This window comes from Danio rerio, chromosome 4, assembly GCF_049306965.1.
Source record: "Danio rerio strain Tuebingen ecotype United States chromosome 4, GRCz12tu, whole genome shotgun sequence".
Lineage (NCBI taxonomy): Eukaryota > Metazoa > Chordata > Actinopteri > Cypriniformes > Danionidae > Danio > Danio rerio.
The window spans coordinates 46,525,500-46,551,669 of record NC_133179.1 but is presented as its reverse complement, the minus strand read 5'-3'; the positions used below and the strand labels follow the sequence as shown (position 1 = coordinate 46,551,669).

The 26,170-nt window shown below is 38.1% G+C and overlaps 2 protein-coding genes, 5 non-coding genes and 1 pseudogene across 11 annotated transcripts in view; 6 read left to right on the top strand and 2 right to left on the bottom strand.

The window, feature by feature from the left end:
- LOC137491402 (NACHT, LRR and PYD domains-containing protein 3-like) overlaps positions 1-3,683 on the bottom strand; it is a 35,234-nt gene extending 31,551 nt beyond the window's left edge. For both annotated transcript variants that reach the window (XR_012402187.1, XM_068220582.2), the window contains exons 1-2: positions 3,613-3,683; positions 2,909-2,959 (exon numbers count right to left, since the gene is read on the bottom strand). Coding sequence is in view for 1 of the 2 variants with exons in the window: in XM_068220582.2 (XP_068076683.2) it covers positions 2,909-2,952 (44 nt within the window). In the remaining variant the exon portion in view is untranslated. The remainder of the gene's footprint in view (positions 1-2,908; positions 2,960-3,612) is intronic.
- zgc:174653 overlaps positions 1-26,170 on the bottom strand; it is a 954,986-nt gene that overhangs the window by 648,146 nt on the left and 280,670 nt on the right. The window lies entirely within an intron of this gene.
- On the top strand, positions 17,851-17,932 carry trnas-gcu (transfer RNA serine (anticodon GCU)). The gene has a single exon. It is a non-coding gene; the product is annotated as a tRNA-Ser (tRNA).
- On the top strand, positions 18,492-18,573 carry trnas-gcu (transfer RNA serine (anticodon GCU)). Its single transcript has one exon. It is a non-coding gene; the product is annotated as a tRNA-Ser (tRNA).
- Positions 19,122-19,203, top strand: trnas-gcu (transfer RNA serine (anticodon GCU)). The gene has a single exon. It is a non-coding gene; the product is annotated as a tRNA-Ser (tRNA).
- Positions 20,389-20,470, top strand: trnas-gcu (transfer RNA serine (anticodon GCU)). Its single transcript has one exon. It is a non-coding gene; the product is annotated as a tRNA-Ser (tRNA).
- Positions 21,020-21,100, top strand: trnas-gcu (transfer RNA serine (anticodon GCU)). Its single transcript has one exon. It is a non-coding gene; the product is annotated as a tRNA-Ser (tRNA).
- On the top strand, positions 24,162-24,282 carry LOC137494168 (5S ribosomal RNA; annotated as a pseudogene).

Genomic DNA, 26,170 nt, shown 5'->3' with positions numbered 1-26,170 from the left:
ATATATATATATATATATATATATATACATATATATATATATATATATATATATATATATATATATATATATATATATATATATATATTTATATATATATATATATATATATATATATTTATATATATATATATATATATATATATATATATATATATATATATATATATTTTATATATATATATATATATATATATATATATATATATTTATATATATATATATATATATATATATATAAATATATATGTATATATATATATATATATATGTATGTATATATATATATATATATATATATATATATATATATATATATATATATATATATATATATATATATAGTGGAAGTCAGAACTATGAACTACAGTTTAATTCAGCACAAACTAATAGTTGACAAAAGGTCAGTCTGATCAGTTCTGCTACACAGCAATCATGGGTAAACGAGTGATGTGCTGCTTTTTTTCCATTCATTCATTTTCCTTTGGCTTAGTCTCTAGTCAGAGTTCGCCACAGCAGAATGAATTGCCAACCATTCCAGCATATGTTTTATGCAGCGGATGCCCTTCTAGCTGCAACTGGGAAACACCCACACACATACACTATGGCCAATTTAGTTAATCAAATTCTCCTATAGCGCATGTGTTTGGACTGTGAGGGAAACCGGAGCACCCAGAGAAAACCCACGCCAACACGGGGAGAACATGCAAACTCCACAAAGAAAGGCCAACTGATTCAGCTGGGACTTGAACCAGCAACCGTCTTGCTATGAGGCGACAATGCTAACCACTGAGCCACCGTGTCACCCATGCTGCTTTTTTTTATTTTTTATTCTACACAATTTCAGCTTCATTGAAAAACACGTAAAAACTCATCACAGAAATCAGATGAGGAAACATAAAAAAACTAAGCATTACTTTCAGTTATTAGAAATACACAAAAGTATTTTTTAATTCCCTTCACTGAACTATACACTACGTTTAACATGCACATTTGTACTAAAGCACAAGCTGAAACTTGTTCTGCACTCAGCTTTAACTCTGTTGTACAGGACTTTAAACAGCACACGTGGTAAACATGACACATATTGAGCTCTGGTAAATATGACACCAGGGGCCTGTTTCTGTAAGGAGGTTTAAACAACTCAGAGTTTAAACTTGAACTCTGAGTTGATTTACCGAGAGATTAAAAACTCAGAGTTTTCGGTTTCAGAACAGCTGATCTGAGTTGGGTCAATCAACTTCGAGTAGACCAACTCAGAGTTAAGCGCGCACACCGTGACTTTAAAAAGGCATTATCAGTGGAGCGCAGACATTACGAGTGACTATGGCAATATCTTATAAAAGAGATCACCATTTCTTTCTCCAGCTGAACTTGAAGTTCTCATGCAAAGTTTTAGCAAATTTGAGTGTGTATATTTGAAAAGAAGCAACCATCAGTGAAGAAGAGACAGTTAGCGTGGGAAAACAGCTGCTCAAGTTAATGCATAATTTCACTTTTTAAGTATTTAAATATTTAAGTATAATAAAATAAGTAATGTAATTTTTTTATACATTTATTAGTTTTAAATGATTTAACAGTGCACTTGTGTGTCTGCCTTTTTTATTGATCAAGTGATAGAGGTTAATATAACATTTAGAAGGTAAGCAGTACTAAAAATAATTTTAGAAAGAATAATAATCCCATTAATCTAGTTAATTACATGCATGTCGTAGGTGAATTTAATTTAATTATTTATTAAAAAAGGATAAGCCATTCTCGTACAGTTCTTCTGTGTGTGACTAAAATGTAGGCAATAGCTATGTTTCCATCCAAATATATTACATCAATTTATGTGCAAAACTGGAATATTGCTTAAAAGATGCGAATAAAATTCCATCCAACGAGTCAAAGAGAAAAAAATCGTCACTTCCTGATTAAAATGGCACCAAATATCAACAGGAAAAACAGAATTTACTGTGGTAGAAGAAGCTGCGTCAATTAATTCTTTATTTAGCCTAATTAATGTACTGCCTCGATGTCAGAAGACAATGCTGAAACACAATGAACACATGGGGGCGTCTGATGCCATGAGACACGGAGACTCTTGACACGCACCAGACGTTCGGAGGTAATTAATAATATACACTAATACTGAAACAGTAAAGGCATTTTGAAATGACTTAAACAATATTTTTTTGACATGTTACAGTGTGCTCAGCCTGCTGGTTTGCTCATTTACACACATTTTCATTATCATATGATCATGATCTTTTTTTAATGCACATACTGTAATTTGTTCAGTAAAAGTGTTTCCATCGTAGTTTATGCGCACATTTTCTATCGAATAAAAGTTTATCCTACTCAGTTATGCGCGTTTTTTTATGCATATTTTAAAAAGTTATGTGCATCATGACGTTTCTATCAATCGTTTTTATGCACGTATCCAAAAAAAGCATAAAAATAGGTGGGTGGAGACGTAAGGCTATGGCGAGAAATACCGCTTCATCTTTAAAAAAGGGGAGGAGACCGACAGAAACTCTGAGTTTAGAGAATAAAACCTGCTTCTGACCAGGTTAGATTCACAGAGTAAGTTACCACAGTAACTGACTCTGAGTTAAAGTTACCTTTCTTTCAGAAACAGGCTTGACTTACCCTGCTTTCTCGAGTTTAACAAACCTGCCATTTTGAAACGGAAAACCCAGAGTTTCTCTCATTTCAGGGTTAAAATACTCTGAGTTTTCAGTTAACCTCCTTTCTGAAACAGGCCCCAGATCAAGCTGTCTGTAATCTAAACACATTTGCTGAAGCTGAAAACTGAAGCTTTGTCCATCATTTGATCAGGCAATAGCAACACAAAGTGCATTGTTGTTGGTCTTTGTTCTTCAGAGAAAGTGTTGAAATAATGGTGTAAAAACAGAGTCAATACCTGTGTTTCTCTGAGAGAGAGTCCTTTACTCGCTCCTCTGCCATACTGCAGCTAAAACACCAATGCAGACATTAGCAGAGCTTTCATGAAACAATCATACATTTTTATATATATATATATATATATATATATATATATATATATATATATATATATATATATATATATATATATATTAGTCCTTAACATGAATGCAGATGGTTTAACCCCTGATCTGATATCTCAGGTGTTTCACGATTATCAAGAGAAGTTCAGGTTTAGCCAGTTGTTGATTTAGTGAGTATTAAAATGTCTCTCCACTAAAGAGGCTATTTGGTTAATGATTTACTCTGACAGTAAAGGGTTAAATGCAGTGTTGTTTAAGGATCGTCAGCTTGTTGTTTTTCAGCAGCTTTTCTTCCTGTTCGACTGGAAGTTCTGCTTTAACTTTACTTTTGATTTCATGACTCTGAATGTTTAGAGTTATATTGAATGCTGAATTATTGGACACTATTGAGTCAGACTGATATAGAAGAGAACAAACTCTTTAAAGGGATTAAAAATAAAGCTCTTAGACACAGTGTTTAAATGACCGTGTTTGACTCAGTGTTTAATCTGTGTTTGAGGATTTGATCTTCAGGATCAGACATTTAAATCACACTCACACATATAAAACCCCTTCATCATCTCCACAAATCAGCGTAATGTAGAAGTGTTAAACTCACATGCAGAAGTACAGACGCTCTTGTGCAGCAGGAACACAATCTGAGCTCTTTCACTTCACTAAAACACACCTGCGTGATCTACAGGTATATCCTGAAATATTATTGGCTCCACTGAGTGACACTTACATAAATATTCATGAGATTCTCCTGTCTGTGGGCGTGTCCTGAAGTAAACACACAAACCACTGGAGCTGAAGGTATCTGTGCAGCTTCTCTGAGCACAAGTGTGTTGAAGGAAGATTTAAAGAAGATATTTAAGATGAAATCTGAGAGGTCTCTGATGAATATTTAGAGCAATGTTGAACCTATAAATTAAGATTACAGATTAATGTATAAATAGGTACACCTCATACAGATCTCTCTGTTATATTATTAGTTTCTAAAGGATGTTGTTCCAAAATATTCAATAAGTGTGTTTAAACAATATGTTGAAAAGGTTTAGGGATTTATTAACAGTTTAAGAATGATTGACAGCTATACCTTATACCAGCATAAGCACACTTTACAGCCAGCAGCATTTTGCATGGTGCAGAGCAGTCTTTAAACACTCCACTGGTAAACCCCTCAGAAATTTAAACTCCAGGCAAGAATGCATACTGTCATTACTGTGACAATAAACACCACTATCTTTATCAGTGCCCGAATTTAGCACAGTTAACCAGTGAAATAAAAACTTAACTGGATTAAGATGAATAAGAGATGCTGGAGGTACGGACGAAAACATCAATCTGCTCAATGCAGGTTAAAGGGCATCTGTAAAATTTGTAAAGGCAAACACCCAACTGTCCTACATGATGCAACACAAAATCAGCTTAGATGAAGCAAGCTGAAATGCCTCAAGAAAGTCAGATGCTGTAGATTGATCGGCCAGCAAATGGCAGCCAGGTCATGTTGAAAATCAGTAAAGTATTGTTACACAATGGCGGGCATTCACTAATGGCTCATGCAATTCTGGACGATGGGTCTGAACGTACCATCTTGCTTCATGATGCAGCAGAACAACTTAAGCCTAATAGACAGGAAGAGAAGCTTTCTTTAAGGACAGTTCGACATGACACCTAATTTATTCATGGTTTAAAAGTATCTTTAACTCTTTCTCCAGCATATCAGCCAGACAAAAGATTCAAAATAAAGAGTGCTTTCACTGCAGCAAATTTGGATCTGGCAAAACATTCACATCTAGTAACCCTATTAAAAAAAAAAAAAAAAAAAAAAAACATGGGTGGGATGACCCATTGCTGCCAACAGAACTTTGCCAAACATTGCCAAACCATGGTGCTACACCAGCACACAGCTAGATTCTGAGTCCTGCTTAGGAGACATCCACATACTCCAACCCAAGCTCATTCTGATAACGTAGTCCTGCGGACGTTTCTGGAGACAGTGGAATACGTCCCGAGGGGTACGTACGTTTATTTTTTTTCAAGCCAATGCTGCAGGGTTTTTCCCCTGTTTGTCCACTCAGCTCAGCGTGTACGTCGGCAGGCTCGAGATGCGGAGAGGGGTCGACCATGGCAACCAGTTTCGAGTCCGGGGAAGGGCAGTTCCAGCAATCAGGTAAGACGAAAACAGAATCCCAAAAATTAAGTGAACGAGTTTAAAATGGTGGAATAAAAAAAAATCAGGGCTTTTATTTTTTTGGACAGCTTTTGTGAACTGTTGCTCGGGTTTAGGGAAGCGAGCGGGCGGGCGGGGCGATCAGTAAAATTGTTTGGGTTCGGGGAAAGAGGAGGGCGAGTATGCCGATTGTCAATCATCCGGTCAATCAACAGCGGCCTCCGGCGGGTTCACGCGAGAACAGAGAGGCGTCTGAGGTGCGAAAAAGCATGCAACAGCGGCCTCTCGCGGATTTGCGAAAACAAAAACTGCAGCCCTACGTACCCGCCGGAACGTATGCCGCGGTCTCCAGAAACGTCCGAGGAACTAAGTTTCCACGATGAGCCTGGCTAGACATATTCTGTGATGCATCAAATCATGCATATGGTTCAGTAGCATATTTGAGAACACAGAGTCTTCAAGGCCAAGCTGAGGTTGAATTTGTCACAGCCAGATCACGAGTGGCCCCAAAACAACAGCTATATGTACCCAGGCTGGATCTTTGTGCTGCACTCATCTACCAAAAGTTCTAGAAAGGGAACTGACACTGAACATTTAGAAGGTTAATTTATGGAGTGACTCAAAGACAGTCTTGTCCTGGATCCAGTCTGATTCATGCAGATATAAAGTGTTTGTGGGTACACGAATAGCAGAGATTCAGGAGCTGACTGAAAACAATCCAGCAGACGACACGCAAAACCCAGACCCACGGCAAAACCCTTCAGCAGCTCTCAGTTCACAGTCAGTGGCAGCAGGGACCTCAATTTCTGTGGCAAGACTCAAGTACCTGGCCTTAAGATACAAAGAAATCAGTCCTAGACATTACTAATGAGAAGAGTAGTGTAACCTTTTGTAGCCTGCCAACGATAGACTACTTTGATATAATGCAAGAATTCTCGCAGTACCACAGCTTTGATCAGGTGGTGGAACATGAAGCTCAAGAGCAGTTAAAGCAAACTAATCAAACCCGAGAAAGTATGTGCCCAAGACTGCAGCTGAGTCCTGATGCAGGCACAAGCCAGGTGCTTTCCAGCTGAACTTAAAGGGTAACAAACTCTTACATACCAACAGTAGATTATTAGCCCTAGCTCCTGAGCTTGACCAGTTTACTGGACTTATAAGGTTGGTGGTCGTCTGAGACAAAGTGAACTGCTTAGGCCAGATACTGTCCACCAAATTAAACCTAAACCCAAACACCCACTCAGTCAACTCCTGATTCAGCATTATGATGAAAAACTCCATCATCATGGCCCAAAAAGAGTGTTGGCGGAGTTAGGCAGAAAATACTGGATTGATCAGAAAGAAAACAACTGTTGAATCAACTGAAGAAAGATGGATTCTGTTAAACTGGAGAGTGAAGATGTGAAGATTGAAGAAGAGGCGCTTACAGTGAGAAAAGAAGAGTCTGAGGCACAGACAGGTCGGTTTAATAAAGATCATTTCATCTGTGTGTTCACTAAACATCTTCAGCTAAAAGTAGCTAAAACTGGTTTTATATTCGCATGTTCAGACTGTCACGGTTGCGGGTTTGTGCGCTTCTCCGGAGTGTATGTTTGATCACGTGGGTTTGTTTTGTTTTGGTTGTACATGTGGATTTGTTATGCTCACGTGTTATGACGACACTCAGTTGGTCTGATTAGTTCGCCAGCTGAGGCTCATCATGGTGCCTATATCTGAGCAACGCTTTTGTGTGTCTGTGTCAGTTCGTTACTATCGCTCATGTGTGTGTGCTGTCTGTGCTCAGGCCCTGAGGAGAATCTGGATCTGGTTTCCCTGTTCTGTTCCTGCCCTGTGTTCTGCGTCCCTCTAGCCTGGCACTTTCTGGGGCCTGTTTCAGAAAGGAGGTTAAGTGAAAACTCGGAGTATTTTAACCCTGAAATGAGAGAAACTCTGGGTTTTCCGTTTCAAAATGGCAGGTTTGTTAAACTCAAGAAATCAGGGTAAGTCAAGCCTGTTTCTGAAAGAGAGGTAACTTTAACTCAGAGTCAGTTACTGTGGTAACTTACTCTGTGAACCTAACCTGGTCCGGAGCAGGTTTTATTCTCTAAACTCTGAGTTTCTGTCGGTCTCCTCCCCTTTTTTAAAGATGAAGCGTATTTCTCGCCTTAGCCTTACGTTTCCACACACCTATTTTAGAGCTCATTTTGGAGATGCCCATAAAAACGATTGATGGAAACGTCATGATTCACATAACTTTTGAAAATACGCATAATAAAACATGTGCATAACTGAGGTTAAACTTTTATTTGATAAGATGCACATAAACTACGAAGTGCACTTAACAAATTACAGTATGACCATTAAAAAAAGTTTGTTAAATGTGTGTGAATGTACAAACCAGCAGACTGAGCACACTGTAGAACATCTTAAATGTTGTTTTAGTCATTCTAAAATGCCTTAACTGTTTCAGTATCAGTGTATATTATTAATTACCGCCGAGCGTCTGGAGCGTGTCTCCGCGTCTCATGGCTTCAAACGCCCCCACGTGTTCATTGTGTGTCAATTGTCTTCTGAGGCGCAAGTACATTAATCAAATAAAAAATCATTGACGCAGCTTATTCTACGTCTGCGTCTTATTCTACGCAGCTTATTCTAAATTCTGTTTTACTGTTGATATTTGGCGCAAGTTAATCAGGAAGTGACGATTGTGTTCTCTTCGACTCTTTGGATAAAAACGCTGCTTTATTTTTAGGCGTTATTCCAGTTTTGCACAAATTTATGTAATAGCCTATATTTTGATGGAAACACAGCTATTGCCTACATTTTTGTCACACACAAAGCAAAGTCACGTACAAGGCTTGTCCTTTTTTTTCATAAATAATTAGTTTAACCTTCGACATGCACTTACTAGATTAAAGGGATTATTATTCTGTCTAAAAATGATTTTATTACTGCTTACCTTCTTAATGTTATATAAACCTCTATCACTTGATCAATAAAAAGGCAGACACAGAACAAGTGCACTGTTAAATCTATTAAAACTGATAAAAGTGTATAAAAGTTTAGAAAAAAAGAAGGCTATAAACGTCACACATTACATTACGTATTTTATTATACTTAAATGTTTAAATAACCTACTTAAAATGAAAAATTACACATTAACTTGAGCAGCTGTTTTCCCACGCTAACTGTCTCTGTTTCACTGATGGTTGCTTCTTTTTAAATAGGCTATATACACTCATATTTGCTATAACTTTGCATGAGCAGATCAAGTTCAGCCGGAGAAAGAAAAGGTGATCTCTTTTTTTAAGATGTTGCCATGGTCACTCGTAATATCTGCGCTCAATTGATAATGCCTTTTTATAGTCACGGTGTGCGCGCTTAACTCTGAGTTGGTCTACTCAAAGTTGATTGACCCAGCTCATATCATCTATTCTGAAACCGAAAACTCAGAGTTTTTAATCTCTCAGTAAATCAACTCAGAGTTCAAGTTTAAACTCCGAGTTGTTTGAACCTCCTTACTGAAACAGGCCCCTGGTCTATTTGTCAGATATAAATAAACCATTTTTGTCACTTGCACTTGGATCCTCTCTGACCCTTATTTACACATAACACAGACTTTCTCCTTAATAATATCACTTTAAAAAATTATTCGGTGCCAATTCAAAATAGTGAAATATTGAGTTAAAGTTGTTTTTATATTCGTTCGCTTTGGTACTGTAACATCTTATAACAGGCTACTTTAAATACTGGCTCTGAAATGGCACATAAGATTGACTTCAACATAACATTAGCACTGTTTAATTGACTGAATATTGTACTTTGATAGTCATTATATAATAATATAATATGATTTTACTATTTCGAATTAGCACAGAATCATTTTCTGAAGTGATATTATTAAGGAGAAAGTATGAATGTGCGAAAATCAACTTTACCTCAATAAATCACATAATCAGCCAACAACTATCAAAGTACAACAGTCACAGTCAAATAAACCAAACTAATGTTGTGTTTTAGTCATTCTTACGCACCATTTCAGAGCCAGTATTTAAAATAGCCAAAATGAACAAATGTACGAATATGAAGCAACTTTACCTCCATTTCAACTCAATTTATAACTATTGTGCAGTTGTTGTTGTTTTAATATACAAGTTGTAATGAATTACTCTGACAGTAAAGGGTTAAATACAGTTTTGTTTAAGGAATGTCAGCTTGTTTTTCAGCATTTTTTCTTCCTGTTCAACTGGTCTGCTTCTGACACCTCATACTTTTCATATATATGATATATACTTGGTCGTGTGACATTATATATATTAACTAAGATATTGAGTTAGTACTAAAACATCTGCTGACAGTTAAGGGTTAAATGTCATTTGTTTAGTGAACGTCAGCATTTTAATAATTAAAATAAGTGAACACAACAAAGCCTCAAAACACACTGAACCACCTCTTGAAAAAACCTGTTTTTCGGCAGCTTTTTCTTCCTGTTCAACTGGAAGGTCTGCTTTAACTTTACTTTTGATTTTGTGGCTCTAAATGTTTAGAGTTATATGTAATGCTGAATTATTGAAACTATTGAGTCAGTCTGAAATAGAAGAGAACAAACACTTTAAAGGGATTAAAAATAAAGCTTTTAGACACAGTGTTTAAATGAGCGTGTTTGACTCAGTGTTTAATCTGTGTTTGAGGATTTAATCTTTAGGATCAGACATTTAAATCACACTCACACATATAAAACCCCTTCATCATCCCCACAAATCAGCATAATGTAGAAGTGTTAAACTCACATGCAGAAGTACAGACGCTCTTGTGCAGCAGGAACACAATCTGAGCTCTTTCACTTTACTAAAACACACCTGCGTGATCTACAGGTGGTATGTATGTGTGTCTTATCATCAAGTATTTATAGATCAAACATACTTATGAATTAAATCAACCACACGCAGGTTAACATTTTACCACCACTCTTTACTTCTCTTGTGTGTATGAACTCCGTAACATTACAAAACTTCCCATCATGCCACCTGTTTCCCATCTTAAAGACACAGATGCAATTATAGTACATGACATCCCCCCCAGAGTTGGATAAAGACTATCAATCTAAGTTTTCTTAAACTTACCTAAACACAACATATTTAAACATTTAACTAGCAAACACCATATTCTCTAACTTGCTTTAAAGTTACTGCATTTTGAACATCAAAACAGCACTTTGTTTTTATCAGTTCAAGAATTCAACTAATGACAAAGTCTGTAATTTTTTTTTGGTAATCTTCATTCCCTTTTAGGCTTCTCATATGAGGCATTTTGTTCACACTCTGTTGTAGATACAGGTCTAACTGATCCCTCTACACAGCAAATTTTAGATAGTAGATTAAACTACCTTGGAGTTAAAATTAACACTTCCTTAGAGTTTATATGGGAACCACTATAAGTGTTAAAAATAACACTTTTGAACGTGTTAACATTGTCAACACCAAGAGAGTGTTAATTAGCAAACTCTTATTGTGTAAAATATCTGTTAAATTTCCGAAAAAATACTAGCAGCTGTGGTTGCCAGAATCTTTCTGTGAAAAACATGGAAGTTTTATTTAACTGTATAAATTTACAAAAAATAACCATATTTCATGAACTAATGCATTGTTTATTTTACAAAATCATAGCTTAGTGCAAAAAAATGTAAAGTCTTTAGATGCAATAATGTTTTCATGTGTGATTGCAACTAGCAAACAGATTTTGACGGCATTAGTAACTACACAGTTACCTTTAAACAAAAGAAGATACAGCATAACATCACATTTTCTCAGTTCATCTTGGACTTGAACAGAGACGCTATTATCCTCCACAATGGTGACACAAAAACTGTTTTGCTGTTTTTCTTTCTTTTTTTTCATTTTTAGATTTTACGGAAAAATACCAGCAGCTGTGGTTGCCAGTAATCTGCTGTTTTTAACATTCATAAATTCAGTTTACAGAATATTTCTGTTAAAAGCACATTCAACAGTCTGTATTTTTTATCGATCTCACACTGCAAATTTTAGATTTGGTAGATTTAACTACCTTAGAGTTAAAATGAACACTCCCTCAGTGTTTATATGGGAACCACTATAAGTGTTAAAATAACACTTTTGAAAGTGTTAAATTTTTTAACACCCAGAGTGTTAATTAGCAAACTCTTATTGTGTAAAATATCTGTTAAATGTATGTCAAAATACTGGCAGCAGTGGTTGCCAGTAATCTGCTGTTTTCAACATTTTACATTCGTAAATTCAGTTTCCAGAATATTTCTGTTAAAAATACATCCCATAGTCTGTATTTTTCATTCGAACACACGTAAGCCTTAAATTCCAGAGCAAAATCCTCACTAGTGTCCTCACTACAGAGGGCTGAACACTCAGACAGTGATGAAGTTAATGAGACAATTAAGTGTCTAATTAAAGGAGGATTGAGAATTATTGATGAACAACTGTTAACAAGCAGAATCACTGAAGGACAGAAAATCATAAGCCAAAACCAAAGATGAAATCAACTGAGAAAAAAAACTCTAAATAAAATAATAATCAATAAAAATAAAACAAATTACACAGTAAAAAAATGTCATTTTTTACATCTTTAAAAAAAACTCATCAAATAAACAACTTATCATGGAGCTTCACCTATTACTGACCTTTGACTTTATTTCTGTCATGTGAACAAAAGCTCTTAATGAAATTTCTGTTGTTCATTTGAAGTCACCATGATAGAGGACAGAGTCTGCTTTAGTCAGGCTCTTCAACTTCTTACTATAAATGTCTTTTATTTTGGCTGCTATAGTTAGTGTTAATTACACTATTTTTACATATAGCATGAAAAGCCTAAAGAAAGTTAAAGTATCAGTCTAAAGAGATTATTTATGATAACATAGCCTTCCATTCCTGCTTGTTTTCTAATTGAATATCATATGTGATATGTGTGAGAAATAAATAATATACATAAATGGAACCACTGAAACTCCAATAATATAAAACCAATATTTACAATAAGAATGTATGATCTATGGCAAAACTTAAAAACACACAGACATCAACAGTTAGTCTTTGAATCTCAATAATGGTGACAAACAAAAAAATAAAAATCAAGTAAAAAAAAAAAAACTCTACTGAAATATCACCTCCCAAAAACAACACAAAATAAAGGAAAAGAAAGAGATTGTAAGAACATAAAGCTGCATAATTTATTCATGCTGCAATACATGCTGGGAGCTTTGTACTATGCTGGCACCCAGCATGAACTATGCAGCTTTTTTTTTTTTTTTTTTTAGCAACCACGGTTGAGGTTCATATCCTGATTCTTGATGCCTGTGTGTCATATGAGCAAGCTGGAGCTTGAATGTTTAGTGCATGACACTCTAATTATTAATTGCATCCTATTTTTTTGTTGTATCTTCTATGAAGAGCAGCAGACTGCCAGGAGTATTGTCCCATGCAGTTTTAATACAACTATATTTGCATATCTTTATGAATCAACTCATTAAACACCTGAAATTATATCTATAACAATTAAGCATAAACAGTATAGTTTCTCTTGATCTTTCTTGCTATAGCTGACAAGTTTTAGAAACACAGCTATAACAGTCAGAGAAACATTAGGATATAAGAGTAAAGCTTCAAGAGCTCAAATAAGCAGCCTCTGATCTCTATGATGGTGAGGTCAAATGAAATATTTTTTGTCTGTAGTTTTATTTCTTCCTTCAGTTTCTTATTCCTTCAGTGATTGTGCTTGTTAACAGCAGGTGTTCAACAGCAGGTGTCTGAATTCACTTATTTGTGGTCATTCCCTCTGTCTAGTGGACTAAACTAATTGACTAATTTAAGGGTCAGGTGAATGAGGGTGTGGTGAGATTTCAGACACTCTGATTAGTTTCTCAAATACAAGGGTTTTCTACAAAGGTAGATACATGTTACTCTGTGTGACAAGGAGGCAAATCAGCTTCTAACGCCGAGAGGGTTATTTTACCTTTATCTAACTCTAGAATTTTAACACTTTACTCTGAATTACCACAACACTTGAAATTTAACACTAATGAATTTGCTGTGTATGTTTGTGTGTGTGTGTGTGTGAGAGAGTCTGTATTTGTGTTTGTGTGTGCACGGCATACAGTGTGTGTGTGTGTGTGTGTCCATGTGCATGTGTGTGTGAGAGAGAAAGTCTGTTTGTGTGTGTGTTTGTGTGTGCGTGCTTTCGTGCGTGTGTGTGTGTGTGCGTGCTTTTTGTGCGTGTGCGTGTTTGTGTGCGTGCGTGTGTGTTTGTGTGCGTGCGTGCGTGTATGTGTGTGTGCGCGTGTGCCTGTGTGTGTGTGTATGTGTTCACTGTTATGTGTGTGAGTGTGTGTGTGTGTGTCAGTCTTCATCAGTGTCATCATTGATGTTGATGAAGTGTCCTCCAGGATGCTGCTGTGTTCAGATCAGCTCATTCTTGTCTACAGATTGATCTTCTTCATTGTTTCTCTGTTGTTTGAGCACAAATAATAAAAGTCAATGTCAAATCCACTGCTGATATTAGAATGTGATGATGAACATGGAAATGTCTGAATCCTGTCTGAATCTCTGTCAAATCTTGAATCAACTGTAGAGAAATCCAGCAGCTCAATGAATAAAGGAGAAATGAAGTGTGACGTTTGTTTCTGCTCTTCTGGTCTTCTTCTTCTTCATGATTTGACTTGAACTGAACAATAAAAACACATTTATTCCAGTATTTATTGATCTGTTCATGTTAGTTGATGACAGTAAAGTTGTTCTCTGTTAGTTCTTGTTGACTCACAGTGCATTAACTGATGTTCACAAGCACAACTGTGGATTATTAATGCTTAATAAAGCAAATAAATCAAGCTCAGTAATGTCTGTGTCCAGTAATAAGCCTGTAACTCTTGACTAGATGAGGAGTTTTCAGTGTTGGATTGACTAAAGTAGGAAAACACACAGTTTAGCTGAAGCTTTCCTGCTGCGCTCAGAGAAATAAAGGCTTCTGCTCCATCAAGACCAACACAGAGACACTGAGGAGGAGCTTCTGAACACAGACCAGACGCTCTCTCAATCACAACACACACAGCACACACACATTCAGCACGTCTGTGGACACATCTGCACATTCAGCCACAGTTACACACACACACACACACACACACACACACACACACACACACACACACACACACACACACACACACACACACACACAAACAAACACACACAAACACACACATAATGGTTTTTGTAGTATAGAAGGACTTTGATCACCAAAAAAGTTGGGTGGTGGTATAAGGGGACACCCCTTTCCCGATGTCCTACAGATATAATAAACATATCAAAAATTTTGTTTTCCTCTGCAGATCTCATACATCACTTTGGATTATCTATACACACATTAAAATGGATCATTATACTGTATGATATTATGGTGGTGTACAAGGACAGCCACGGCCCTTCCAAAAATGTTCCCGCCTATTACATAATTGGTCTATATAGGGACCTATTGAATTATTAGGACAGTAATTTTACAACACACACAACATGTCAGTTCTCTGCATTAGAGGGACCAGTGTGTTTCAGAGGTACACGATCATACACAACACACAAACACAGCACTATGCTACATTACCAAGACTGAGGTGGTTAAAGAGTACTCGCCTTTACAATACACAACTGCAAATCATACATTATGAGACACATGTAATCTACTGTTACACGGTCATCCACAACCTACTACTACTACTAGCATATCACGACTAAAGTGTTTAAAGCGTACTGGAACTTACACACAATACATAGCACAACATACAACATAGTGTTTTAAATGTACATTAATAATGACTTGAAATTGCTGCATACAAACAAAACGTGAGTAAAATCATTCAATTCAGACAATAAATCAACAGTCAGTCAAACAAACTATCAATGAATCAATTGTGCAATTTTTGTTTTGAAAACATCTCTCAACAATTACATTTTGTTATCTGGATTTGATCATTTCCCTGTTCATCACTGTAAAGCTTCTTTGACACAATCTGCATTGCATAGGCACTTTATTAATAAAAATGACTTGAAATTGCTAAGATGCAATTAACAACAACTTGAAGTTAGTGAAATCAGTGAGTTGGTTAAAAAACAGGCATGCCAAATATTGTAAGTACCTCACTAAACAGGCAGTAAACATGAGATTGACTCTTACAGTGCGTTCAAGCGTTGTTGGCGAGACTGTCAAAGTAGCCAGAAGTCATTAATTTTCAAAGAGGAGCTGGAGGCGAGCTAAGGCGAAAGCAGTGCGGTGCATTTGGGCAATGTGGGCATCAAGGAGGGCTAAAATCAGGTCAACCTCGTGGTAATGAGCTATGACACAGTTCGATGGAAAATTATCTGACTGTACTAGTCCACTGTTTAAACAGCTTGTGCTGAACGCTGCCCAATAAAGATTCTGACCACACGAGTTCCCAAACAAAACAGAGTTAAACCGTTTTTTTTTTTATGTGGAATAGGCACAAATTAATATTAATGTTAAGACCAAGGCTAATAAACGTCTATAAACGACCCTTTCACACAGTGTTACCTGGTAAATATCCAGAAAATATCTGGAACGTCTTTACCAGTAAGTTAAAACATGTACTGTTCACACAGGCAACGATGTTCTGGAATTTTTCTGGAAAAGACCATTCACTCATACATTACATAATACTGGTAAAAACTTCCATTAACACCATTAGGCAGCAATGAGCTGTAAATGACAGTGCTTGTATTTGTAGCTTGAAAGCGGTCAAGCTTTTTGTTGATAGTTTCACTTTTATTTAAAACTTTAGGATTTATGCAGCTGCGTTTGTCCAAGACAAAACAAAACACTGAACTACAGGGGGGAAAAACATTGTCGCTAGCATCCGTTGACCAACTACACATTTGACTACATTACAAATTCTGTTAATGGATAGTTGTGAACTACTTCGATAAAGGAACGTTTTCGTACGTCAGAAGTTTGGGCATCTTGCTAGATACTGATATACTTGAAACAAAAGACTAGGGTGTTGTACTAAAATTTTACGCACGCACGCTTGTCACACAGCTTGCAGGTAAACTCACAGCATGTATTGTACATTCATAATCCATTCCCCCACCTTTTAAAATCACTCTCATAAACGGTCAAACTATAGTAAATTATTCGACGTAAATCTCAAAATACATGCAATTTAAAACACATTAATATTTAAAAACAAGTATGACATGTTTTACATAGATACTGTACTGAATGTACTGAAGCTTAACAAGTTAAGCAAATTTCAACAAACGTTATATCATGTAAACGAAATAAACACCCTTTGATAAATCTCAAGCCACTTTTTTTATCGAGGAGCTGGCCTGTTCCTGTTGCCCTCATCTGATGGCCAAACTCCTGTGCTGGCAAACTTTTTCAGACGTGAAATCCAGTCAGCGTCTGACATGGCTTTGTGGAATTTTTCAGACATTTTTTCTCCTATAAATTAAACGGTTTTAGATTAAAGTATCCAAATTTGAAATACAAAACACTAAAACATTAATACGTGCAATTATGTAGATTTTCTTATCTTTTTTAAGAAATCACTATCAGAAAAAAAAATCCTGAACTTTTTAACAAAACGATGCTGTGCTCTGTCGAATGATGCTGTTTGTCGAAAATCACTGAAGGTCAAGAAACTTTTTTGACCTCTGACCCGCCTCCAGATGACCCTGTTTTTCCTTCGTGTACCTTCGGCTCAGTTCGGAAAATCGATTGACATCTGACTAACCTGTTTGACTGCACACCTAGCGGTGAATCTTGGAATGGTTCCTTCCCCAGCTTTAACATTGCCATGACTCTGATTGGTCAAATGTTGAAAATGTTGAGAACTACGGTCCGCGATTGGCTGCAAATGTTGAGACGCTGCAACGTGATTGGCTACAATGTTGGACCCAATCGCTCCGATTGGCTCTTATCTTCAACATTTGTGAAATATTGATGGACAATCCTTCAGCAGCTGGCATTGCTAATCCATTGTGCTCTTTAAATCCCATCCTCGTCGCTATATGTCCTGGCATTCGAGAGAGCCTGGTGCTTCTGTGGAACTTGTTTTACTCTCACTCTTTTAGCGTTTTGAAGGATGTTGTTGCAAAATTTTATTACAAAGTGGCCAAGCCAATCGAATCCCATCCTTGTCGTTCAAATGCTTTGGCGTTTGAAAGAGGCCGATGCTTTTGTGAAAGGTGTTTTACTCGCACTCTCTTAGCGGTTTGAAGGATGTTGTTGCAAAATTTTATGTCACCTTTATAAAAAAAGAGCTGCAAATACAAACATATATGCCATAGTCCAGCCCCCATCATGAAAGTGAGTACATACATGACGAGGTGGAAGAGTCCATCTAATCCCATCCTTGTCGCTCAAATGCTCTGGCATTTGAAAGAGGCCGGTGCTTCCGTGGAAGGTGTTTTACTCACACACTCTTATCGTTTTGAAGGATGTTGTTGCAAAATTTAACGTCATCTTTACCGAAAATAGCATACATGATGGGGTGGCCGAGTCCATCGAATCCCATTTTTGTCGTTCATTTACTCTGTCGTTCATACGGCAAAACTGAAAGTCATCTTACCGAAAATAGTTGCAGAAACAAACATTTACAATTATGTGCCACTGTCCGGCCTCCACCAGAGAAGAAAGAAAATACATGACGTGGTGGCCGAGTGGTTAAGGCAATGGACTGCTAATCCATTGTGCTCTGCACACGTGGGTTTGAATCCCATCCTCGTCGCTCATATGTTCTGGCATTCGAGAGATTTTATGGTGTTTCTGTAGAAGTACTTTTACTCTCACTCTTTTAGTGTTTTGAAGGATGTTGTTGCAAAATTTTAAGTCATCTTTATCGAAAATAGCTGCAAATACAAACATATATGCCATAGTCCAGCCCCCAACAGGAAAGTGAGTACATACATGACGAGGTGGAAGGGTCAATCGAATCCCATCCTTGTCGTTCAAAAGCTCGGGCGTTTGAAAGAGGCCGGTGCTTCCGTGGAAGGTGTTTTACTCGCACGCTCTTATCGTTTTGAAGGATATTGTTGCAAAATTTACCGTCATCTTTACCGAAAACAGCAGCCAATATATACAGAAATGGCGTAGTCCAACCCCCAACAGGAAAGTGAGTACATACATGACGGGGTGGCCGAGTCTATCGAATCCCATTTTTGTCGTTCATTAGCTCTGTCGATCATACGGCAAAATTGAAAGTCACCTTACCGAAAATAGTTGCAGAAACATACATATACACATATGTGCCACAGTCCGGCCTCCACCAGAGAAGATGTAAAGTACGTGACGTGGTGGCCGAGTGGTTAAGGCGATGGACTGCTAATCCATTGTGCTCTGCACGCGTGGATTCGAATCCCATCCTCGTTGCTTGTATGTTCTGGTGTTTGAGAGATTATGGTGTTTCTGCTGAAGTTCTCTCACTCTTTTAGCGTTTTGAAGGATGTTGTTGCAAAATTTTATGTCCACTTTATCGAAAATAGCTGCAAATACAAACATATGCCATAGTCCAGCCCCCACCATAAAAGTGAGTACATACATGACGAGGTGGAAGAGTCCATCGAATCCCATCCTTGTCGTTCAAAAGCTCTGGCGTTTGAAAGAGGTCGGTGCTTCCGTGGAAGGTGTTTTACTCTCACGCTCTTATCGTTTTAAAGGATGTTGTTGCAAAATTTAACGTCATCTTTACCGAAAATAGCAGCAAATACATACAGAAATGCCGTAGTCCAGCCCCCAACAGGAAAGTGAGTACATACATGATGGGGTGGCCGAGTCCATCGAATCCCATTTTTACGTTCATTTGCTCTGTCGTTCATACGGCAAAATTGAAAGTCATCTTACCGAAAATAGTTGCAGAAACATACATATACAAATATGTGCCACAGTCCGGCCTCAACCAGAGAAGAAGGAAAGTATGTGACGAGGTGGCCGAGTGGTTAAGGCGATGGACTGCTAATCCATTGTGCTCTGCACGCGTGGGTTCGAATCCCATCCTCGTCGTTTGTGTGTTCTGTTATTTGAGAGATTATGGTGTTTCTGTAGAAGTTCTCTCACTCTTTTAGCTTTTTGAAGGATGTTGTTGCAAAATTTTATGTCCACTTTATCGAAAATAGCTGCAAATACAAACATGCCATAGTCCAGCCCCCATCAAGAAAGTGAGTACATACATGATGAGGTGGAAGAGTCCATCGAATCCCATCCTTGTCGTTCAAATGCTCTGGCGTTTGAAAGAGGCCGGTGCTTCCGTGGAAGGTGTTTTACTCGCACGCTCTTATCGTTTTAAGGGATGTTGTTGCAAAATTTAACGTCATCTTTACCGAAAATAGCAGCAAATACATACAGAAATGCTATAGTCCAGCCCCCAACAGGAAAGTGAGTACATACATGACGGGGTGGCCGAGTCCATTGAATCCCATTTTTGTCGTTCATTTGATCTTTCGTTCATACGGCAAAACTGAAAGTCATCTTACCGAAAAAAGTTGCTGAAACATACATATACAATTATGTGCCAAAGTCCGGCCTCCATCAGAGAAAAAGGAAAATACATGACGTGTTGGCCGTGTGGTTAAGGCGATGGACTGCTAGTCCATTGTGCACTGCACGAGTGGGTTTGAATCCCATACTTGTTGCTTATTTGATCCGGCATTCGAGAGATCATGGTGTTTCTGTAGAAGTTCGTTTATTCTCATTCTTTTAGCGTTTTAAAGGATGTTGTTGCAAAATTTTATGTCATCTTTATCGAAAATAGCTGAAAATACAAACATATATGCCATAGTCCAGCCCCCATCATGAAAGTGAGTTCATATATGACGAGGTGGAAGAGTCCATCGAATCCCATCTTTGTCGTTCAAATGCTCTGGCGTTTGAAAGAGGCCGGTGCTTCCGTGGAAGGTGTTTTACTCTCACGCTCTTATCGTTTTGAAGGATGTTGTTGCAAAATTTAACGTCATCTTTACCGAAAATAGCAGCCAATATAAACAGAAATGCCGTAGTCCAGCCCCCAACAGGAAAGTGAGTACATACATGACGGGGTGGCCGAGTCCATCGAATCCCATTTTTACGTTCATTTGCTCTGTCGATCATACGGCAAAATTGAAAGTCATCTTACCGAAAATAGTTGCAGAAACATACATATACAAATATGTGCCACAGTCCGGCCTCAACCAGAGAAGAAGGAAAGTATGTGACGAGGTGGCCGAGTGGTTAAGGCGATGGACTGCTAATCCATTGTGCTCTGCACGCGTGGGTTCGAATCCCATCCTCGTCGTTTGTGTGTTCTGTTATTTGAGAGATTATGGTGTTTCTGTAGAAGTTCTCTCACTCTTTTAACGTTTTGAAGGATGTTGTTGCAAAATTTTATCTCCACTTTATCTAAAATAGCTACAAATACAAACATATGCCATAGTCCAGCCCCCATCAAGAAAGTGAGTACATACATGATGAGGTGGAAGAGTCCATCGAATCCCATCCTTGTCGTTCAAATGCTCTGGCGTTTGAAAGAGGCCGGTGCTTCCGTGGAAGGTGTTTTACTCGCACGCTCTTATCGTTTTGAAGGATGTTGTTGCAAAATTTAACGTCATCTTTACCGAAAACAGCAGCCAATATATACAGAAATGCCGTAGTCCAGCCCCCAACAGGAAAGTGAGTACATACATGACGGGGTGGCCGAGTCCATCGAATCCCATTTTTGTCGTTCATTTGCTCTGTCGTTCATACGGCAAAACTGAAAGTCATCTTACCGAAAATAGTTGCAGAAACATACATATATAAATATGTGCCACAGTCCGGCCTCTACCAGAGAAGAAGTAAAATATGTGACGAGGTGGCTGAGTGGTTAAGGTGATGGACTGCTAATCCATTGTGCTCTGCTTCGTGGGTTCGAATCCCATCCTCGTCGTTCATATGTTCTGGCTTTCGAGAGATCATGGTGTTTCTGCGGAAGTTCTGTTACTCTCACTCTTTTAGCGTTTTTAAGGATGTTGTTGCAAAATTTTATGTCATCTTTATCGAAAATAGCTGCAAATACAAACATATATGCCATAGTCCAGCCCCCATCATGAAAGTGAGTACATACATGACGAGGTGGAAGAGTCCATCGAATCCCATCCTTGTCGTTCAAATCCTCTGGCGTTTGAAAGAGGCCGGTGCTTCCGTGGAAAGTGTTTTACTCGCACGCTCTTATCGTTTTGAAGGATGTTGTTGCAAAATTTTACGTCATCTTTACCGAAAATAGCAGCAAATACATACAGAAATGCCATAGTACAGCCCCCAACAGGAAAGTGAGTACATACAAGACGGGGTGGCCGAGTCCATCGAATCTTTTCGAATTTTTTGTGGTTCATTTGATCTTTCGTTCATACGACAAAATTGAAAGTCATCTTACCGAAAATAGTTGCAGAAACATACATATACAATTATGTGCCACAGTCAGGCCTCCACCAGAGAAGAAGGAAAATACATGACGCGGTGGCCGTGTGGTTGAAGGCTGATTTATACTTCTGCGTAAAACGCCGGTGTATGCTACGGCGCTGACGCATAGCCCTTCACCGTGGCCGTCACTGACGTGCACCTCTCAAAAAATGTAACTACACGTCGCAACGACGCGTAGCGTAAGCTCTGTGATTGGTTGGCTTGGTAGCGCTGACGAGTCTGGGCGGGACCGAGAGCCGCGCGAATGGCGCGAGCGATTGTTTACAAGTGTGGAGTCCCATGAAGGAGCTCCGGGTGGAAAGTTTTGTTGTGTATTAACCTCATAGTTAAAGTTGTTGCACGTCCGCCGGTTCCTGCATCAAAATGAGCGAGTTTGAGCCACTTGTACATCCCGGAAGTGTTCAGGAAAAGCAAAAAAGCCGCAAAGAAACTCGACACAGAGGAAGATTTACACCTCACTGCCAATTAGTGTTTCAGAAGTGTTAATGCAGACCAACAGAGACAGCGCACAGAAGTATAAATGCACAGCCACGCGCGTTGCCTGCGCCGTGGGTTACGCTGGTCACTTGACGCAGAAGTATAAATCAGGCAAAGCTGAAAGTCATCTTACCAAAAATAGTTGCAGAAACATAAGTAACCCTAGTGAAATAGTAAAATTTTTATTTATAATAATATTTAGAGCAGAATAATCATATTATTATTATATCTACAAGTCTTTATAAATATGATAAACGAAATAAAATTCATGTATACAAATGTAGTTTGAGGTAAAGTAACAACCAATCATAGGAGCGGGTTGTTAGCTCCGCCCCTCCCAGCTTGCTGGGAGAGAGAGACAGAGCTGAGACGAGACCGGTTGGCAGAATAATAGAGGAGCAAATTTGAACAAAAAGATTAAAATACAGTATGTTATGATTCCTAAACAGTTTAAAAGTGATTTTAGTTGTACTAAATCAAGTTGTACCTGCAAAATAGTTGTTATTTAGTGTGTTAGTGTGTTTAAGAGTGTGTTAAAGTCAGACCGCATGTTGCATTGCGTTTACAGTGCGCTGACGCCATTTTGCAATCGCGTGTGTGTGAGAAGACCATAGAGTGATATAGAAATCGTGAATTTGACAGGTATTCCATTATATTAGTACTAGGGATGTAACGATATCAGAATTTCACGGTACGGTAATACCTCGGTATGAATGTCACGGTACGGTATTTATTGAATCATTTACAGGAAAAAACAAAACTTATGAAAATACTCCAAAAAAGTGCCAAAAGTGTCAATGACATACAAATTAGCCATCTATCTGTAAGCTTTGAAACAGGAACTTCAATTTTAATAACAAAAAAAATATTAAACCATGTAAAAAATAAAGTTTCAATTTAGTATTGTTGAAAACTCATCACATTCAACATTTAATCACACTCAGCCCATCTACCCAGATGAGAGCTCTGCTAGTCGGACTTCTCATCAAGCATCTCCCGCTGGATCTAATCTCACTATATTTATTAAACGGGATATTTCATTTATCTTGTTGTCTTTATCTAACGACATATTCCCTGACTTTGGTCATTGGAATCTATTACTTGTTCTCAGGTAACGTGTTTTGGCTGAGCGCAAAGATAAGTTAATGATTAATGTAACCACGTAGCCTACATTCTGTATATTGACTGATTGCTTGCCTTTATTTCCTATAATGTATAAACTTATTGTCTGTTATACTTTTAAAATGGCCATTATCGATTCTTAAAACTGATACTCAGCAAAAGAGAGGGTGTGTTTCGTATTTTCACTGAAATTGAAAGGAGGCAGTTGTTATCGGCTCCGTTTTGTTATAAATATCCACACAGTGAAGATGACGCTCATATATGCAGCAAGACGCCTCAACATGTCTGCTGTCTAAGTTGCTATATTAAAATGAAAATAGGCAGTTCCTTAAATCATGTTTACATTTTATTGTTGACAAAGTGAAACAACGAAGACAGGGTGATGTGAATGAAGTTATAAAGTACACTGTTCCCTTTGAAGATTTACCCGTGTCCTCGGTATAGTCTGCTTTTCCATATCAAACTGAGAAGAAGAGACTGCAGCCATGATCAAACTTGCGAAGTCTGAACTTACACGGAGATAATGCAGGACTGAACTAAAACGCATTAGTGTAAACGGGGCCTTAGAGTTTTCCAGCTCTTTTCATCCCCGCTTCTAGCAGCACACTCCATTTCCGCATTACTGGATCTGTAGCGACAACAGACCGCAAGGGATGATGGTCAAGCATGGGCTGATGGCAATTGTAGTTTTCGCTACCTCCCGTTCACTTCATTCGCCTGAGCAAATTTTCTCAGAAGACCTATAGTTTTACCGAGTCATGCGACTTCGGTAATATCGAAAAAAATTAATATTGCGGTATGACGGTATTTACAATACCGTTACATCCCTAATTAGTACACATATTTCAATTTATCCTCATTTCACCGGATAAAGTAAGAATTTGCCTAAAAGTTAATTCCTTTATTGGACTGCGATTTATTAATACAGCTCTAAGGACCGATTTTCACCCTGGTAATGCCCGATCTCATCTGAACTCGGAAGTAAAGCGGGGTCAGGCCTGGTTAGTACTTGGATGGGAGACCGCCTGGGAATACCAGGTGCTGTAAGCTTTTTGAAGTCCTTCATTTGGCAGCTGATAGACTTCCCTGTGTCACAGCTTCGCTGCCATTATTTTTTCTCGCCTTCAAGGGCATTGTTTCTCTGTCGGTGCTGTGTCGATGCCAGCTGAGCTGCGCTCGTTCCCTGGTGCTGCGCCTGTTTTAAATAGCCAACTCTTGACGGCCTATTTCGCTTACGGCCATACCACCCTGAGCACGCTAGAGGGAGCTAGAGTGCAACGAGGAAGTGTAAGGCTGCAGACAGGAGAGAGAGGCTCTCCATTTTTTTGTGTTATTTCGAGTTTATTTAGTGTCTTTTTTGTGATAGTGGACTTTTTTTGATTTTTTTGTCTTTTAACCACCTGACAGCAGCACGTGTGCTGGCTGGAAGGTGGTTAGCACAGATTTTTTTTTTGAGAGAAAATGATGGACTCACAAAGCAACAGCACAGATTTGTTTGATGAAGCACATGGGGAAAACATCACAGGAAGGAGTGGAGAAAGACAAAAAGAAAACAGCACTGGATTACGAGGGGAAAGACAATTGGAAAACAACACTGGACAGGAAGGAGAAAGAAACATGGTAAACAAAGAACGACAAGAAAACCAACAACAGGAGATGCAACAACAAAGAAGTGGAAAAAAGTACATGAAGGAAGCAACAGTGATTCTAAATGTGGACAAAGTTAAAGAGGTGAGAGTTTTGGAAATAATTAATGCAGTAACTGAAAAGTGTGGACTTGGGAAAATTCTTGCGATAAGGCCGAGACAGGACAAAGATTATGAACTAACTTTAGAAAATGAAGAAACATGCGATAAACTGATGGATGGACTAATAATAAAAGGAGAAACCTGTGAAGTGAAAATGCTACAAAATAGAGACTACGTGGTTTCCTTCATGCATTTGCCCGCTTACCTGGATGATCAATTAATATTAGATAAATTAGAAGGCTGGGGAGTATTTCCCATAACAAAAATTAAAAGAAGGGTATATCCGGGCACAGAAATAGAAGATGGAACTCGATATCTCAAAGTGAGATTCCCCAGAGAAGTGATATCTCTCCCTTACAGCACAAGACTGGAAACGGCAGAAGGTCAGCAATATTTTAGGGTGATGCACAGCCACCAGGTTAAGACTTGTAGGCTGTGCATGAGCCCTGACCATATGGTCAAAGATTGCCCAGACTTTAAATGCCATAAATGTGAGGAAAGGGGACATTTTGCCAGAGACTGCGATGCTATTAAGTGCCCGGACTGCCAGAACTATTTAAGTAAGTGTGAATGTTGGATGGAGGAAGAGGAGGAGGAGGATGAGATCCAGGTGAGTGGGCAAATGCATGAAGGAAACAGTGAAAAGGAAAGTAATGAAGAGGAACAAACAACGACACAAACAATACAAACTACAACAGAGGAAATAACATTGAAGGAGGAGAATGCAAAAAAAGAAAAGGAAAAAGAAACAGAAACAGACAGTCAACAAATAGAGCATGAAGAGGAGGTAGCATGGACACCAATGGACATAACTTCTAGCTTCAAAAACGTTTTGGATGTAATTGAAAAAGAGGATCTTAAAGAACAAAGCAAGGGAACAGACAGAGAGACTGGAAAACATGAGGAGGAAGTAGAAAAAGACAAACTTGAGAAAAGACAAACAAGACGATCGGCAAAAGTTTTATCAAAATTAGAAACTGCAAGAAAAAAGGGTTTGAAAAAAGGACAACTGAAAAGCCACAACAGATATGATTCTTTGAGAGGTTTGGGAGAAGAAGAGGACTAAGATGACGGTTTTTATTTCCTTTTTCCTTCTTTTAATGGTTTTAAATTGCGTGTCTTTTAATGCAAGAGGTTTAATGGACTTAAGAAAATTTAAGAATGTAAAGGAAAAATGTAAAAGAGAAGAA